We start from the raw sequence: 15,181 nt of genomic DNA on the forward strand, positions 1-15,181 counted from the left end.
TTGGCTCCTTACCCCATATAGAGCCAGAGGTGGGGGATCTCCTCTCCAGTCTTGGAAGGTCACTGCGGAGGCTGGTGGTGGCTGCAGGCCATGTTGCGTGTCTGCTTATGTCTGAGCTCAACCACGTGCCAGACACGCTTGTAGAAGGTGAGAAGTAAGGACGCTGTTCCCATCCAACAGCAAGTTTATTAGATGTTGTAGAGCAGCCCCTTTCCCAATGCACAGCTTGTGCTGGCTTTGCCTGGGACGGGAGAGTTGACACCAGTGAGATCAGACAAAGAGACCACGAAGCAGTTGGCGTGGAAGCATAGCCCAAACCGAAGAGGACAAGTCCCGAGGCTGTGGGGAGCAAGGCCCCGGCTCTGGCTGTGCCTCAGGCTTGTGCATCTTTCCCTGCGCAGCAGGAAAGGACGCCGGTGGGCGGACGTGCTGTGGCCAAGCAGGTTAAGTGCTTGCTGAAAGGCTGGCTGTAATGGGCTCACCCTGCCCACAGCTGCTGGGACGGTGCTCGGGTGCTGACTGCAGTGCAGAACTGTGAAGGGTGGCAACAGCCTCGGCATCCTGCTGTCCCCTGCGCGGTGGAGCAGGGCCCTCGTGGCAGCGACGGCACAAGGACAGAGCTGGGGGCTCCTCCGTCTGCCGTAGTCCCCCCCATCATGCTGCCGACTGCTCGGGGTGCTGTGCCTGGGGCTATAGGGGTTCCCGCCGTGCTCCCCGCACCCTCCTGCTCTCCCGGGACTCGTGGGTCTCCGCTCCCTGCCAGGCCACAGCAGGCCCCCCAGTCCTGCACTTGCCCAGGGCTGCAACCGACAGCAGAGGGGATGCAGAGGTGGGACAAAGTGGGACAAGCCCCTGGCATGGGGCAGGCGGGATGCTGCTTTAGGGGCAAAGCTCTTAATATTTAAGTATTGGGGTGCACCCCTGAGAGGAGGGGGTCCAGGAGCATCAGCTGGAGCAGCCCGGGATTTCTCTGGCTGGGTGAAGTGCTGGGATTTAAATTAATTTCTAGTGTGCGGCTTCCCCCGGCACTGTGTGCCGTGGGCCCCCGCCTGTGCTGCGCTCCCCCCAGCATGGAGGATTAGTGGTATTTATAGCAAATGCTCCATTTCAATTTTCCCCGATCAGGCCAATTCCTGCCTGCGAGGGAGAGCGTGGGAAGTGCTGCCGCCACTACCGGACTGGCCAGGGTTGCCTGCCCAGCACGCCGGCTCCCCTGTGCGGCCCACAGTGGAGACCTGGCTGCCGGCTGCTCCAGGCTCCAGTTGCGATTGATTTGTGTTTTCCTTTTCCTCGCACAATTCATCTCGTGGCTGCTCTTGGCTCCAGCGCACCAAGCCTGGAGTTTAGCAGGGGACGGTGGCACTGCCGGAGCGTGGAGCAGCCCCTGGCACTCGCTGCCCTGGCCCTGCCTGCAGGTAGGACCTAAAAATAGCATCCTCCTGCCTGGCACATGCGCTCACCTCGAGGAGCCGGAGCAGAGCAGTCCCGTCCTCCTCCCCGTGCCTCCGGTCCTGCTGCGTCAGTGCGGCGCGGCTCTGCCCTGCCCCTGGGAGCCCCAGGATAGCACAGGGGTCCAGCAGGGGCTGGGGGCTGCCCGCAGGTGCACTGGCCCCTGGCCCCGCATGGTTGCATTGGTGGGAAGAGATGGGGTGAGCAGCCGGTGCTCCTGGAAGCGTGGGAGGGAGCCCAGCACATCCCTGCGGGGCCGGTTTCACGCCACCGCGCTCCCTCCCTGGGGAACTGGGATTTTCTTCTTCCAGAGCCAATTCCTCCCCAGCCTCTTACTTTGGTCAGGGGGAGCCAGAGCCGCCGCCCCCCCCCCCCCCCCCCAGACCTGGCTGCATCCTGCTTCCTCCTGCCCACGGGGAGCGGTGCGGGATGAAACGACACTAAAATGAACCAGCCCCCTCCTGTGTGAGTATTTATTGGTTTGCAGTGGCTGCCTGGAGCCCAGCACCTGGCTCTCCGGCCCCAGCTCGGCGGTGGGGAGAGGGTGCGGAGCCTGCAGTCCCTGGGGCTGGCGGGGAGGGTGGGCGGCCACCCTGGCGCTATTTGGAGGTGGGGGTGCCCTGGCCAAGCTCCAGCAGGGAGTTGGTGGCGTAGTTCTGGAAGAGGGGCTGGAGGAACATGCCGACGGTGCCGAAGACGCAGACGAAGACGAAGATCCACAAGAAGAGGCGGTCGATGACCATGGCCACGTACTTCCAGTCCTCGCTCACCTGCGTGGGGCCGGGAGAGATGCCGGGTCAGGCCGGGGCCTCCGGCATCACTCGGCACTGCCTGTGCCACTCCTGGCAGGCGGCTGGACTGGGAGCTCGGCGGCTCTGCAGAGCCCCAAATCTGCTCCCTCAGCACTGCAGCTCCCAGGGCTGCCTGCCAGCCCACCATGGGCCCCACGGGGCTCGGTCCCCCTGCTGCCGCCTGCGCTGCCAAGCCCGGGAAACTCATCTCCCCAGTGAGGTGAGCTGGGCGGGGGGCAGTGTCCCCTGGCCCTGCAGTCCAATCCGGGGCTGGCTCCGCCAAAATCTGCAGCCTCACGGTGCCACGCAGGGTCAGGCCCCCCGGGAGCCTCTTGGGTTTCCAGAGCAACTGCTTCAGGCTGGGGCTGCAGTGGTGGGTCAGGGGCCAGGCCTGGGCCTCCTGCCTGGGCAGGGGCTGCGGGGGGTCCCCGGACATGGGGCCGGGCAGGGACCCTCTTGGTGCTCATGCATGTCCCTTCCTGCGGTGCAGCCGTGCACACGTTCTGCACCCCACGACCATGCATGCACACGCCCCCGGCCCTGCCTGTACCCTACAGCCCTGCCTGCATCCTGCGGCCCTGCCTATGCTCCGCAGCTCTGCCTGTACCCCACAGCTCTGCATGCACCCCACATCCCCTGCCCGCCCTGACTCACGCTCTGGTCGTCGTCCTCGCTGCGCATGTGGTCGGCGATGAAGCGCACGCCATCCACCGCCTCCTCCAACCCGCAGGCGCAGCTGGCCGCGGGGGCCGGCGCCTGCCCCTGCCGCTCCCGGTAGCCATTGAGCCCCTCAGCCTTGGCAGCACCGGGGTTGGCATAGCAGGCGCAGGTGCGGGCGCCGGCCCGGAGGAAGAGGGTGGCGGTAGCAGTGCGCTCCTGGGTGTGCCGGCGCTGGCGCAGGCGCTGGCGCGCGCAGTTCTGCCGCGGCTGCTTCATGAAAAGCAGCGCCGGGAGCTTGTGGAGGAAGAGGGTGCGGACCCAGGGCGGCATGGTGTGCGTGGTGGGCGAGCGGTGGTGCACGTTGAGGACGCAGACACTGGTGACGATGGAGAAGGTCACCAGCACCATGGTGAACATGAGGTACTTGCCCACCAGTGGCACATCCAGCGAGGTGGGCGGCACGATCTTGGAGATGAGCAGCAGGAAGACGGTGAGGGCGAGCAGGACAGAGATACAGAGCGTCATCTTCTCGCCGCAGTCGGATGGCAGGTAGAAGACAAGGATGGCCAGGGAGGTGATGAGGATGCAGGGGATGATGAGGTTGATGGTATAGAAGAGTGGCTTGCGCCGGATGATGAAGTCGTAGGTGATGTCCACATAGGTGGAGTCGTCAGGGTTCTCATTGCGCCGTCCCGGGAGTGCCACGATGTCCCACTCGCCGCTGGGCGTGAAGTCATCCAGGCTGGCCACCTCGCTCTTCAGCACCAGGTCGATCTCAGTGCGGTCGTAGGTCCAGGAGCGGAACTTCATGGTGCAGTTCTGCTGGTCGAAGGGGAAATGCTTCACCTCAATCTTGCACGCGCTCTTGTAGATGGCCGGCGGCAGCCAGAAGATGCTGCCATCGTAGGAGATCACCGCGTTGGAGTAGAAGGAGACCTCGTACATCCCATCGGCACTGGGGTGAAGGGATGCGCCGTCAGCCCTGGCCTTGCCCCAGCGGTGCAATGGCACCGCCCCGAGCCCTGGATGGGGTTGGGGCACGCATGGCCCCCACCCCACAAAAAAACACCTACTTGTTGTAGAGCACCACATCAGGCAGCCAGATGTGCTTGGAGGGCAGGCGGACCTTCTTCATGTTGTCAAAGTCCTCTGGCTTCCAGGTGAGGCGGTAGTCCTCCCACTCCTGTGGACGGGCAGGCTCAGCCCAGCCCGGCCGTGGGCAGAGGGAGCCTGGGGCGGGGGGGGGCTCAGGGCAGGGTGGACAGGGGGGTCCCACACAGGGGTGTATGGGGGGACCTGGGGCGCGGTGCAGGGGAGGCTTGGGGCAGGGTGCAGGGGGGTCCCGGAGCCACGGCAGAGTCCAGGGCTCCCACCTGGGTCAGCCAGACGTTGGTGGTCATGATCTGCTCCCGCTCGTGCTGTGGAGAGAGCGGGGCCGGTTACTCGGGGTGCCAGAGGGGGGGCTGCAGGGCCCCCTGCCTTCCCCAGGGGATGGGGGAGCAGAGCCCCGGCCAACTCACCACGCTGATGAGCTGCGCCAGCGACACCATCAGCTGCACGGTCACCAGCTCAGAGCCGTTGGTCGCCGGCCGGATCAGCTTGTTGTAGCGCGCGGGGTCCAGCAGATACTCGACCAGCCGCTCCTCCGTGTCCGTGCCCAGGCTCCCTGGGGCGCAGTGGGAGGCTGAGCCCCACGGCGGTGGGCAGGGCCCCCCGGGAGGGTCTGGACCCTCCCCGGGGCTGAGCCTGTGCCCGCCCCGGGGGGTCTGGGCCTGGCAGCTCGAGGGCGGGTGTGACGGTGTGACGGTGTGCGGGTGTCACAGCCAGGGACATGCTGTCTCAAGGCGGGGGGGGGGGGGGGGGGGGGAGATGGGGGGACCCGGGGGGCCGCGGTGCCTGGGAAGGAGCCGCTCCGGGTGGGTCTGGACAGGGCCTGGAGCCCCGGTGCTGCCAGACAGCAAGCCCGCAGCTGGGTGCCCCCCTCTGCCCTCCCCTGCCCGCTCCTGCCCTCCCCTGCCCACCCCTGCCCGTCCCTGCACGCCCCCGGCACCGCCTCGGCGCAGCGGTTCGGGCAGCCGGAGCCCCCGGGGCCGGCGGTGCCGCGGGGGCCGCAGAGCCCCGGGGGGGGGGGGGGGGGGGCGGGGAGCGCCGAGAGCACCGGGAGCGCCGCCGGGCCGGGCCGGGGCAGCAGGAGGCACCGGCACCGCAGCGGGGCCGGTACGGGGTCCATGCCGGGTCTGTGCGGGGTCGGTACCGGGGTGGCGCCTGACGGTCCTGTGCAACAGGCGCAGCCCCGGGGCCCTGTCCGGTCCCTTCCCCGCCGGTGCCGGTGCCGGTGCCCGCCCCCCCCCCCCCCCCCCCGGCCCCCGGCACTTACGTCTGAGGGCGGCGAGGAGGCAGAGGACGCGGAGCAGCGCCATGGGGGCGGCCCGCTGCCGGTGCCGCTGCCGGTGCCGCTGCCCGTGCCCGGGCGCTGTCCCCGGTGCTGCCCGCGCTCTCCGCGGTGCTGGAGCCGGCGGCGGCGGCGGCGGCCCGGGCGGGGCGGCCCCGGGCGGGAGGCGGTGCCGGGCGCTGCGCCGGGGCCGCCCCGCGCTCCCCGCTCCGCCGCCGTCACCGCCGCCGTCAGCGGCCCCGGGGCCGCCCCCGCCTCCGCCCCGCCGCGCCCGGGGACACCGGGGGAGCGGGGGGCACCGCGGGGGGGGTCCGGGCTCCCCCAACCCTCCGCTCCACCGGGGTCCGGTCCCCGCGTCCCCGGCCCCTGTACGGTCTCAGCGGAGCGGGGGAGCCACGGGTCGGGAACCGAGGGGGGAGCGGAGCCGGGGGGGGGAGCTCGCGGGCAGATCCCGGGTCCCGGAGCCCCCCCGCGGCCCCGCCCCACACACAGGTCTCAGGCCCCGGGTCCCCCCCTCGGGCCACCCCGGGCGCAGGGCCCCCCCGGGCCCCCAGCCCCCCCCCCCCCGGGCCGCAGGGCCCCCCCGCTCCCCCCCCCCGGTGCCCCCATCCCCAGGCCGCCACGTGACCCCCACGTGACCCTTCCCCACCAGGGGCGGGGCTCGCCCCGCCCGCTCGCCCCGCCCGCTCGCCCCGCCCCCTCACTTTCCGGGGCGCCTCCCTGGCGTCACTTCCGGCTCGGCGGCGCCCCGCCCGGTTGTGCCAGCGCTTCCGGCGGTTGCGGCCCCGCCTCTTCCGCTGGCGGTGGGAGGGGTCACTTCCGGAGAGCGGGGCCGGTCCCGCCGCCATCTTGGGCCGGCTCCGGGGGCTGCGGCGGCGGCGGCGGCGGAGCGGGTCCCTCCATGGGAAGATGCAGCGGGCGGGGGCGGAGGAGGCGGCGGGGTCGCAGGCGGCGGCGGGGGGGCCCGGGCGGAGCGGGGCCGAGGTGGCGGCGGCCCCCGCCGGGCGGCTCCTGAGGCGGGAGCTGCGGCTGCTCGAGTCCATCTTCCACCGGGGCCACGAGCGGTTCCGCATCGGCAGCGCCTGCCCCGACGAGATCAGCTGCGAGTTCGTCCCGGGGGCCGGGGCCCGCGCCGGTGCCTCTGGCTCCCGGGGGCCGCCGCCGGGGCCCGTCCGCATCCACTGCAACATCACGGTGAGGCCCGGGGGGGGGGACGGGACACACTGGCCCGGTGCGAGGGGCCCTGGCTCCGGGGGGCGCCCGTGGGGGCGGCCCTGGGACCGAGCGCCCCCCCGCCACGCCCCGGCCCGGTTCGGGGAGCCAGCCGGAGCGGGGGCCGGGGCTGCCGACCGTTGGACGACCGCGGCCCGGTGGAACTCGGCGCCGTTGCGGGGGTGGGGGACCGGCCCGGCCCGTGCGGCCTGGGGCGAACTGGGCCCGGGCCCCGCCGTCCCCCGGGGTGGCCGGGGCCGGCTGCGGGACGTGGGGGGGGGGGGACGGAGGCCAGGCTCAGGCGGCCGCGGGGGGAACTGCCTCCGGGGCCCGTGTGAGTCGGGTGCGAGCCGCGCTCAGCCCCCGAGCTCCAGCGGCTCCCTTCGCCGGGAAGCGGCTCCCTTCGCCGGGAAGCGGCTCACAGCAGAACAAGCCCCGGAGCCTTCACCCTCGAATGGCGGGTGCAGGCAGGGCCCGGGGGGGGGGGGGGCAGCGCCTGGGGGGTCACAGGGTGCTCTCACCGTCCTGATGGCCCCCTTCTCCCCTGTGTGAGACTCTGTGCCCCTCCTTTTCTGTGCTTGCCCCGGGTTGTTTTTTGGGGGGGGGTCCCGGGTGGCCCTGACCAGTGATGCCTGGAGGAGGGGGTATCCGCGGCATCAGCGTTGGGCTCTTCGTGTCTGCTCTGGCTCGCCCTCGCCTGGGTTTTAGGGGGTCCTGGTTCTGGGTCGGTTTGCAATGGGGTGCGGATCCCATCTTGCATGGCAAGTTGCAGCTGGTTATTGCGGCTCCAGACGAGGAGCAGCAGAGCATGGAAAACCCCTGGTGTGGACGCTGAACGGGGCCGGTGTCTGGGATTTTCCAGAGGGGCAACTTAGGAGCCTTATCAGAGGCTGTCAGCAGCTTTGCCCTGGATTAAAGGTGCCTGCTTGGCCTCTGCCCCTGCACGGGTGGTGTCGGGTTGTGCGTGCCTGATTCTTCTCCTGCAGCGCTTCTGGTCCAGAGCTGGCGAGGCAGGAGTCCCGCGGGGCAGCATGAAACGCCCTTGGTGTCCTGCCTTAACTGCTTTACCACCCACAGAGGCCCCGGCGACCAGAGGGGTGGCCAAAACTTCACCACGTTCTGTATTCCACCCTGCTGCCCCGGGCTGGGGGGGAAGCAGTGCAGAGTTGAGCCAGATCAGCGCGGCTGGAGCAGGGGTTTGGTTTGCCCTCGGCCCCGGGATTAGCCTGGAGGGTGGATGCGGTCGCTCGCGGGCTGTTCCGCTGATCTTTGTGGTCTGGAGGGATCCGTTTGCAAGAGACGTGGAGCTGCAGCTCCCTGTCCTGCCTGGCTCGCTGCTCTGTTCCCCGCCAGCTGCATCGGTGGGACGGAGGCAGCTGCGGCAGCACAAACACCACCTTCTCCTTCTCTCCAGGAGTCTTATCCAGCTGTTCCCCCAATATGGTCTGTGGAGTCAGACGATCCGAACCTGGCAGCTATCCTGGAGAGGCTGGTGGAAGTCAGGAAAGGAAATACGCTGGTGAGGCGGTGCTGCCTGGGGAGAGGGGAGGGGTGGCGAGAGGCTGGCTGCTTCGGGAGGGTAAAATCCCTGCTGTGTGCCTCCAAGGGCCCAAGGCAGGGGTGCCTCTTGTCTCATAAGGGTTCGGGAAATTTGGGATGAGCAGCTCTGACTTCTCTTGAGTTTGATGCTGGGGCGTGATTTTCCCCCCCGTGTCCACCGCTGCTTGGAGCAGGAAGGAGCGGCCTCTGGGCCTTCGCTCGCTCGTTTGTGAGGGAAAGCGTTGCAGCGCTGAGGACAGCTGAGGCTTAGCTTGGCGTGTGGGTCTCTGCACTTCTCTGACGCTTGCCTGGTCTCCCGACAGCTTTTGCAGCACCTGAAGCGAATAATCTCTGACCTGTGCAAACTCTACAACCTCCCCCAACATCCAGATGTTGAAATGCTGGACCAGCCTCTGCCGGCAGAACAGGTGAGTGACTCGGGACAAGACTTTCTGAGCTCATAAAACAAGTTTCCTGGCGTTTGCTTTAGAGGCTGAGGCTTCCTAACCCCCAAAGGAGGAACGCAGCAGGTGAGGTGTTGATCTCCTCTCCCTGGGGTGGATTCCTGTCCCAGGCTGATGCCAGCCTGCTCTGTTGGGCCTTGGTGCTGTTTAGCTGCTCTGGTGTAGTTTCCTTTAAAGGTTCTTGGCTTCACTCTGCTTTTAACTTGGTTCTGCTTGTAAATCCCTGTTTAACCTTGCCTCAGAAGCGTCTGGGAAGGCAGGAGAGCATTGCCCCAGGAAGCTGACAGTGCGATTTTCATCTCTGTCCTTTTGTCCCTGCAGAGCACACAGGAAGAGGTGTCTTCTGAAGAGGAGGATGAAGAGATGCCAGAGGTAAGTGCTGCCTTGCTGTATGAGGAAGTACACTGGAGAGCTGAGCACGGGGAGATGCCCGCTGAAAGGTGTGAGGGCACAGGGATTGTGGCTGGGAGGAGCTCATGGAGTCTAGACAGGGAAGAGCCCGCTGTTTGGCTCAAAGGCTAGGTTGTTGTCAGTGTTTTGCTGCTGGGGACCCAGGTTCCTGAGCCAGATGGGAGCAATGTGTTTACAAACCACAGGGGACCACAGCAGCTGAGAGGTGTAGCCATGGCCTCCAAAGGCAGACGAGCTGAGGGTGGAGCCCCTTTGACAACTTCTCTCTCAGCTCGTGCTGCTGTGCTCTAGAGCCTGAAATTTACTCACAAGCGATGGGATTTCCGGGTTGCCATTGCTGGTGGGGAAATCACACCGTGAAAATGGGACTCCTGCAGTGAGGATTAGGTAGGATGGCTGAGTGTGCGAGCAAGCTAATTGGCAGGAGCAGCAGAGGCAGCCGTGCTTCACTGCAGGCTGAGAATATCGTGCTGCAAAACCCACAGGCTTCAGTTGTTTGGTTTGCAGTTTAGAGATCTCTAGAAGTGGGTGGAATAATCTTGAATCTCCATGGTGACGTTTAGTGATGCCTCGCACACTTCTGGGGTGAGAGGCACGGGCACCGAGTCAGCAGCACTGCAGAACCTGGGGGCAGGTCACTTAGCAGCAGCATGCCTAGCAGTTGTTGGGGTTTCAACAAAGTGAATAGCTTGCTAAATCAAGGCCAGCCTTTGCCAGGGTCCCCAGAGAAAATGAGGAGGCTTAAACTGGTACCAGCATAACCTTGCATATTTGCAAACTTGCTGCTTTGTGGCAAATTTGCGATGTGTGAGTCCTCGCTCTCCTGTGGGCTGGAAAAGAAATCCTCAGGAACCGAGCATCCCCCCTCATGCTTTCTGCCAACGCCATGCGTTGTTGTGCAGGGACAACTCTCTCGCTCAGAGCAAAGGTTTCTTGCTGAGCGGTTGGATTTGTTGGGCTGTCGGAAGAGCAGAGCAGCAGAGCCGTGCCCTGGTGCAGAGATGCATCACGCAGGTTAATCCACTCGAGGGATTTTCTACGAGGATCTGTTTTCCTGTGTGACAGTCTGAAAATGTCAAAGCCCTTCCAAAAATGCTGCTCATCCAGAATAGCAGCAGCTAGCCTGGAGAGGCCGAAGTAAACGCTTGTTCAGAGGATTTAATGCCAGCGCTGGAGCTGTGCGTGCCCACAGCCATTTGCAGGCAGCTTCCAGGTGGCTGAAACCTGTGTGCTGACACAGTGCAGTAGCTGCTGTGCATGGGGAGAGATCTCTGCAGTGGCCCCTGATCGCTGCAACTGTCTTTTCCTGATTATTAACATCAGGGTCTTGCACATGTCGGCCTGACGAGTGTTGTGGTGGAAAGGGGTGAGGGGCAGAGCCTCTGCCGGGGTTAGGGAGAGCATTGGGGGTGCGCTGTGCAGTGGAGAGCTGAGCTGATCTACAAAGAGCATCCAAGACATGCTGTGAAATGTCACCTCTTTTTGAGGAGAAAACATCCCACGCCACTGAATTTTGTGTGCGAGGGTCTCCTCTTGTGCTGCCAGCGAGCTGCGTTTGTGTTGGGTTTTTGCTTGTGAAGGGGGAACAACGCGGCCCAGCAGCACTGCGCTGAGCGTCTGCACTTTGTTCCAGCCTTCCAGAAACGTGGCATGGGGCTGCTTGAGCCACGTGCGTGCCGAGATGCAAGTGCCCCTCAGTTACATGGGGCTCGTCGGGGAGCATACGTAAGATTAATGGCTAATTATAAACAGGCGCGAGACTTGGCAGGGAAGAGTCCAGCGAACAAAGAGCTTGCGTGAGCCCAATTTAATTCTGGAAAGGGAAGTATGCCACTCTGCCTGCTGGCTTTGGTATGGGAGGGCAGCAGGGGCCCAGTGCCTGAAAATTCTTCACTGAGCATGCCCAGGCCTTGTCTTCCACCCTGTTTGTGCCTCAGATCAGGGCTTGGGACTTCCTGAGGAGGGAGAGTTGCACCGAGATTCCTTCCTGGTTCAGGACAGCTTCTGTCTGCAGTACCTGGAGCAGGGAGGAGCGAAGACGCGTCTCCTACTAGCTCTCCTCTCCCCTTCCCAGGACACTGAGGACTTGGACCACTACGAGATGAAAGAGGAAGAGCCAGCAGATGGGAAGAAGACAGAGGATGAAGGCATTGGGAAGGAAAACCTGGCCATTTTAGAGAAAATTAAAAAGAACCAGAGGCAAGATTACTTAAATGTACGTGTCACCTGGCGGGCGGGCGGGTTGGGGAAGCAGAGGGACCCAAGGGCAAGAGTGATGGGGGCACCTGGTAGCCCTAAATCAAAGGGGCCGTCTCTGGCCAAAGGTACAGCAGTGGCTCTCAGGGGCTGGCATGGCTGATGCAGAGAAGTCTGTGAACTGCCTCTGCAGCTCAGGGAAGTAAGCGTGGGCCTCAGGTGCCCCCGAGGCATCAGTGCTATGTGGGGCAGCCTTGCTGCAGTGAGATCTGGGGTTCCCCTCTGCTCCCAGGAGCTGCACCTCACTTTGGGCCGTGGAGGTGGTTGGTGGGTTGTGCTTTTATACTCCTGGGCAGAAATTCTTAACGTAGTTGAGAGGGCACAGAGGTGTTTCTGCTGCAGCTGCGCTGCCTGGGGTGGCGTATTTGGGGCAAGGGAAGCTGCTGTAGGGGGAAAGGGGAAGACTGAGAGGGTGGGGGACATGGGAAGGTCTAGTTCAGAGGCTGGACAGGAGTTGTAGCTCAGGTGTTGGCCTCGTAGAGCAACGGCCATGGTGGGCGCAGTGCAACAATGCAACTTCCCTCCTCCCAAATTCCTCGTAGGGTGCAGTGTCTGGGTCTGTGCAGGCCACTGACCGGCTAATGAAGGAGCTCAGGGATATTTACCGATCACCAAGTTTCAAAGGCGGTAAGTACTGCAGGGAGCTCGAGGGAAGGGACTGCTGCTCCACTGTTCGTGCTGGGGTTTTTCCTCATCGTCCTGGGTGGCACCTAACGGGCCTTAGAGCTGTTCTGCTCTTCTCAGCTGGGGAGAAGATCTCCGGCCTTTGGTGGTTGTGGCTCTGTCCAGAGCGAGCAAAACTGCCTTACTGTCTCTTCCCTGCCAGTGCTGGATGGGGGTGAGGAGCGTGCTGTGGGTGGGAGGATTGCCTGGCTTTGAGGGTGATGGTGCTCCTGCCCCTTCCCTGAGCCCAAGGACTCGGGAAGGAGCAGTCATAGGAAAACCGCTGCCTTCAGGATGGTCCTTCTGGATAAGTGCTGCTTTTCAGGGGGTTCTGTGCCAGGCTGAGGTTGCGCTGCAGGGCCAAGGGGATTTGAAATCTGGGTGGTTCCATCTCCTCTGGTAGTGACACACCTCTTCTCTGGCTTGCAGGATACTATGCAGTTGAACTAGTGAACGACAGCCTGTACGATTGGAACGTCAAACTCCTGAAGTAGGTGGCATAGCTTGGGATCATACAACTGTGGTGGATCTTGGTGGTGGGACCAAAACGTTCCCATGAGCCAGAGGGGAAGTGAGCAGGGCAGGGGAGCACCTGGCAGACCTTGGGTTAGCCTCTCTCGGGCAGCTTGCTTGCTGTCTCCACATCAGAAAGGAGATGACATCTCCAGAGAAAGATGACATAATCTGAGGGCTCTGCAAGTCTGTCTGCTGTTCCTAGAGTCCTGGAAGAGGTGCATCAGACAAAACCCCGAGCTTTCACACCCTCCAGACACCAGTGCTGCCTTTTCCTTGGGCCAGGCAGTCTTTATTTTTAAGCTGGCAGCATGCAAAAAGGGTGTGATGGTCTTCTCTGCAAACCAGGAGCAGAATGCTGACAGCCCATGCTGTCGCTGCCCTCTGGGTGAGAACCTGAGGGCCCACGTGCCAGCCAGGTTGTGCAGGTACAGTAGCTCTGGGGTTCGGTGGCAGTGAGCATGGCTGACTTGAGGTGCACAACCTTGACTCTGACCCTCTGGGGTTTCCCTTCGGCAGGGTTGACGAGGATAGCGCTTTGCACAATGATCTCCAGATCCTCAAAGAGAAAGAAGGAACAGATTTCATCCTCCTAAACTTCTCCTTTAAAGTAAGGCTTCCTGTACCTCCCCCTCCTCGAGATACACCTGCCTCGGTGAGTCGTCAGAGAAGACGTTTCTCAACAGCTTTGCCTCCCTTCTGTTGTTCCAGGATAACTTTCCCTTTGATCCACCGTTCGTAAGGGTCGTGTCACCGGTGCTGTCAGGGGGGTAAGTAGCTGTTTGCCTGTCTCTGCTCACTGAGGTCTCCAGCGCTGCTTCCTGCAGCAGTTTTCGCTAAGAGTTTATCTAGTGCTACGCAGTCCCGTAATCTCCCCGATACGAGTTTGCAGTAGCTCTCCCAGGAAGCATAGACGGGGGTGGTGGATTTTTTTTTTTGTGTGTATTTTTCCATCTGAGATCTACTCTGAGAAAACGGTTCATCTCTGGAGCAGCGGGTGGGTGAGGCTGTGTCCATCTCTGACCTAACTTTGCCCGATTCCTTCCCCAAGGTATGTTCTGGGTGGCGGTGCCATCTGCATGGAGCTACTTACGAAACAGGTGGGTACTGGCCGGTGCGTGGACTTGGGTAGCTGCTGCTGTCTGCCGTGCTTTGTATTCCTGCTGCTCAGGGCCTGCTGGCGGCCAAATCCTACCTGTACCCCTGGCTGGCAGCTGCCTGGCATGGCTCTCGCAATGCCTTTGCCGGGCTCGGGAAGGCCCTTTCTTTGCTGTGGGGAAGTGCAGCCCCTGGGCAGGGGGTCCCGTCTGTGCTGGCCTCACTGTGTTGCACTCTGTCCCTCAGGGCTGGAGCAGCGCGTACTCCATCGAGTCGGTGATTATGCAGATCAGCGCAACTCTGGTGAAAGGGAAAGCGCGAGTACAATTTGGAGCCAATAAGGTAGGGCCCGGTCAGCGTAAGAGAACTTGAGGAGCGGTTGGTAGCAGGATGGAGGCAGATGAGCGAACAACCGGCTCTGTGGCAGCACAGTTCGTGTAGGGAAGGCGTGTGGGATGGCTCGCACTGGGTTCTAGCTGGACTGACTGTCGCTCTGGCTTCCCTTGCAGAATCAGTACAGCCTGACAAGAGCACAGCAGTCCTACAAGTCCCTGGTTCAGATCCACGAGAAGAATGGTAAGGGCTGAGGGAGAGGGCGTGCATTTCCCCTCGCTAGTCCGGGCTCCCCTAGGCCGAACATCCAGACGAGCTGCTTGAGTTTTTTCTGCCCCAAGTGCAGAGATTACCTGGAGCGAGATGATAGCCGGCAACGGCAGCTGCTGTCTAACGCAGAGCGTGTGGCTGCAGCATCCCTCTGCCCTGCCCTGCTGGTCAGTGCTGGGCTCCTTTGGCTGTAACTAGAGGCAGCGCGTCATTCTCCCGGTGGCGTCGGGAAGTAAACCGGAGAGAAAGCCTCCCGGTAATCTGGGAGATGTGGCCCTTTGGAAGTGGGACTTGGCGTGCTCGCACTGCCGCTTTCAGCAGCTTTTCCAGCTGTGCATTTCCAGGTGTTGATTTGCATTCCCTGTGCAGCTTCGTCCCTCACGGATCTCTCTTCTTGTTTCAGGCTGGTACACACCGCCCAAGGAGGATGGCTAGCACAGATGCTGCAGGACCAATCTGATTATCTTCTGGATGCTCTACTTGGATCTTAACGACGCCTCTTGGCTTTCTCCCAGGATGTAATAGCTCTGCCTGTTGCAGGACAATAATGGCTGTTAAAAACTCTAAATAAAACTGTTTAAGCAGTTGGACTGACCTAAAACACTTGCTGGACCCTTGCTGGCAGGCATTCTTGTTAAAACAAACTTTTGAGCCTCTTGTATCGCTGGAAACTTTCGACTCTACTCCAGTCTAGAGCGTCCTCCTTACCTATGCTATGGATTTAATTTATTTTCTTATTTCATGTACACTGCTTTTTTTTGTTACAGTGTATGATGGATGTGTATGGAAAATGTATCTTTGGAGAAAAATTACAGTTTGTTAATTTGAAGATGCTGGCCTGACTAATTGCTTTTTCCACGATGCTGCTGACCGTACCCTGCGCTGGCAGCAGCAGGGAGCAAACCCCTTTGCAGCAGCCATGCCACGCTATGTCTTCAGCCCTGGTCTTGTGGCAGAGTGGTGGATGGAGCTGAGGGGCTGTGCTGGAGGTGGGGGCGCAGGAACGGCCCAGGGCCTCTTGGTGTCAGCTGCGCAACCCCTGGACAAGCCGTGCGGGAAGGTCTGGAACAGCTGCCTTGGAAGAAGAAAACCCTTTTTTCTTTTTGGCAACGAGGGAGCAGGGATTCTGT

At 62.7% G+C, this 15,181-nt stretch overlaps 2 protein-coding genes across 2 annotated transcripts; one reads left to right on the forward strand and one right to left on the reverse strand.

Moving 5' to 3' along the window:
* Positions 1 to 1,908: 1,908 nt before the first annotated feature.
* On the reverse strand, positions 1,909 to 5,398 carry CHRNB2 (cholinergic receptor nicotinic beta 2 subunit). Its single transcript, XM_076360052.1, has 6 exons — positions 5,278 to 5,398; positions 4,421 to 4,566; positions 4,274 to 4,318; positions 3,974 to 4,083; positions 2,895 to 3,855; positions 1,909 to 2,219 (listed from the first exon to the last, which is right to left on the reverse strand). The coding sequence occupies exons 1-6, from the start codon at positions 5,318 to 5,320 to the stop codon at positions 2,049 to 2,051; spliced, it is 1,476 nt and encodes a 491-aa protein (XP_076216167.1). The 5' UTR covers positions 5,321 to 5,398; the 3' UTR covers positions 1,909 to 2,048.
* An 803-nt stretch (positions 5,399 to 6,201) lies between these two features.
* UBE2Q1 (ubiquitin conjugating enzyme E2 Q1) lies at positions 6,202 to 14,880 on the forward strand. The gene is made up of 13 exons (XM_076359924.1): positions 6,202 to 6,486; positions 7,919 to 8,023; positions 8,367 to 8,471; positions 8,829 to 8,879; positions 10,993 to 11,133; positions 11,717 to 11,801; positions 12,267 to 12,327; positions 12,870 to 12,960; positions 13,062 to 13,120; positions 13,402 to 13,450; positions 13,695 to 13,790; positions 13,958 to 14,024; positions 14,455 to 14,880. The coding sequence occupies exons 1-13, from the start codon at positions 6,202 to 6,204 to the stop codon at positions 14,484 to 14,486; spliced, it is 1,227 nt and encodes a 408-aa protein (XP_076216039.1). The 3' UTR covers positions 14,487 to 14,880.
* Positions 14,881 to 15,181: the final 301 nt, after the last annotated feature.

The sequence above is a fragment of the Aptenodytes patagonicus genome, chromosome 26 (assembly GCF_965638725.1).
Source record: "Aptenodytes patagonicus chromosome 26, bAptPat1.pri.cur, whole genome shotgun sequence".
Taxonomy (NCBI): domain Eukaryota; kingdom Metazoa; phylum Chordata; class Aves; order Sphenisciformes; family Spheniscidae; genus Aptenodytes; species Aptenodytes patagonicus.

Bases quoted from the DNA above. Each gene is read 5' to 3' on its own strand.
- CHRNB2 (XM_076360052.1), bottom strand. From the start codon at position 5,320: ATGGCGCTGCTCCGCGTCCTCTGCCTCCTCGCCGCCCTCAGAC. The intron at 4,084-4,273 runs GTGGGAGCCCTG...GCCCGTCCACAG, and splicing joins CCAACGTCTGGCTGACCCAG to GAGTGGGAGGACTACCGCCT. The intron at 2,220-2,894 runs GTGAGTCAGGGC...GGCCCCACGCAG, and splicing joins GCGAGGACGACGACCAGAGC to GTGAGCGAGGACTGGAAGTA.
- UBE2Q1 (XM_076359924.1), top strand. From the start codon at position 6,202: ATGCAGCGGGCGGGGGCGGAGGAGGCGGCGGGGTCGCAGGCGGCGGCG. The intron at 8,880-10,992 runs GTAAGTGCTGCC...TCCCCTTCCCAG, and splicing joins AGGATGAAGAGATGCCAGAG to GACACTGAGGACTTGGACCA. The intron at 13,451-13,694 runs GTGGGTACTGGC...TCTGTCCCTCAG, and splicing joins TGGAGCTACTTACGAAACAG to GGCTGGAGCAGCGCGTACTC.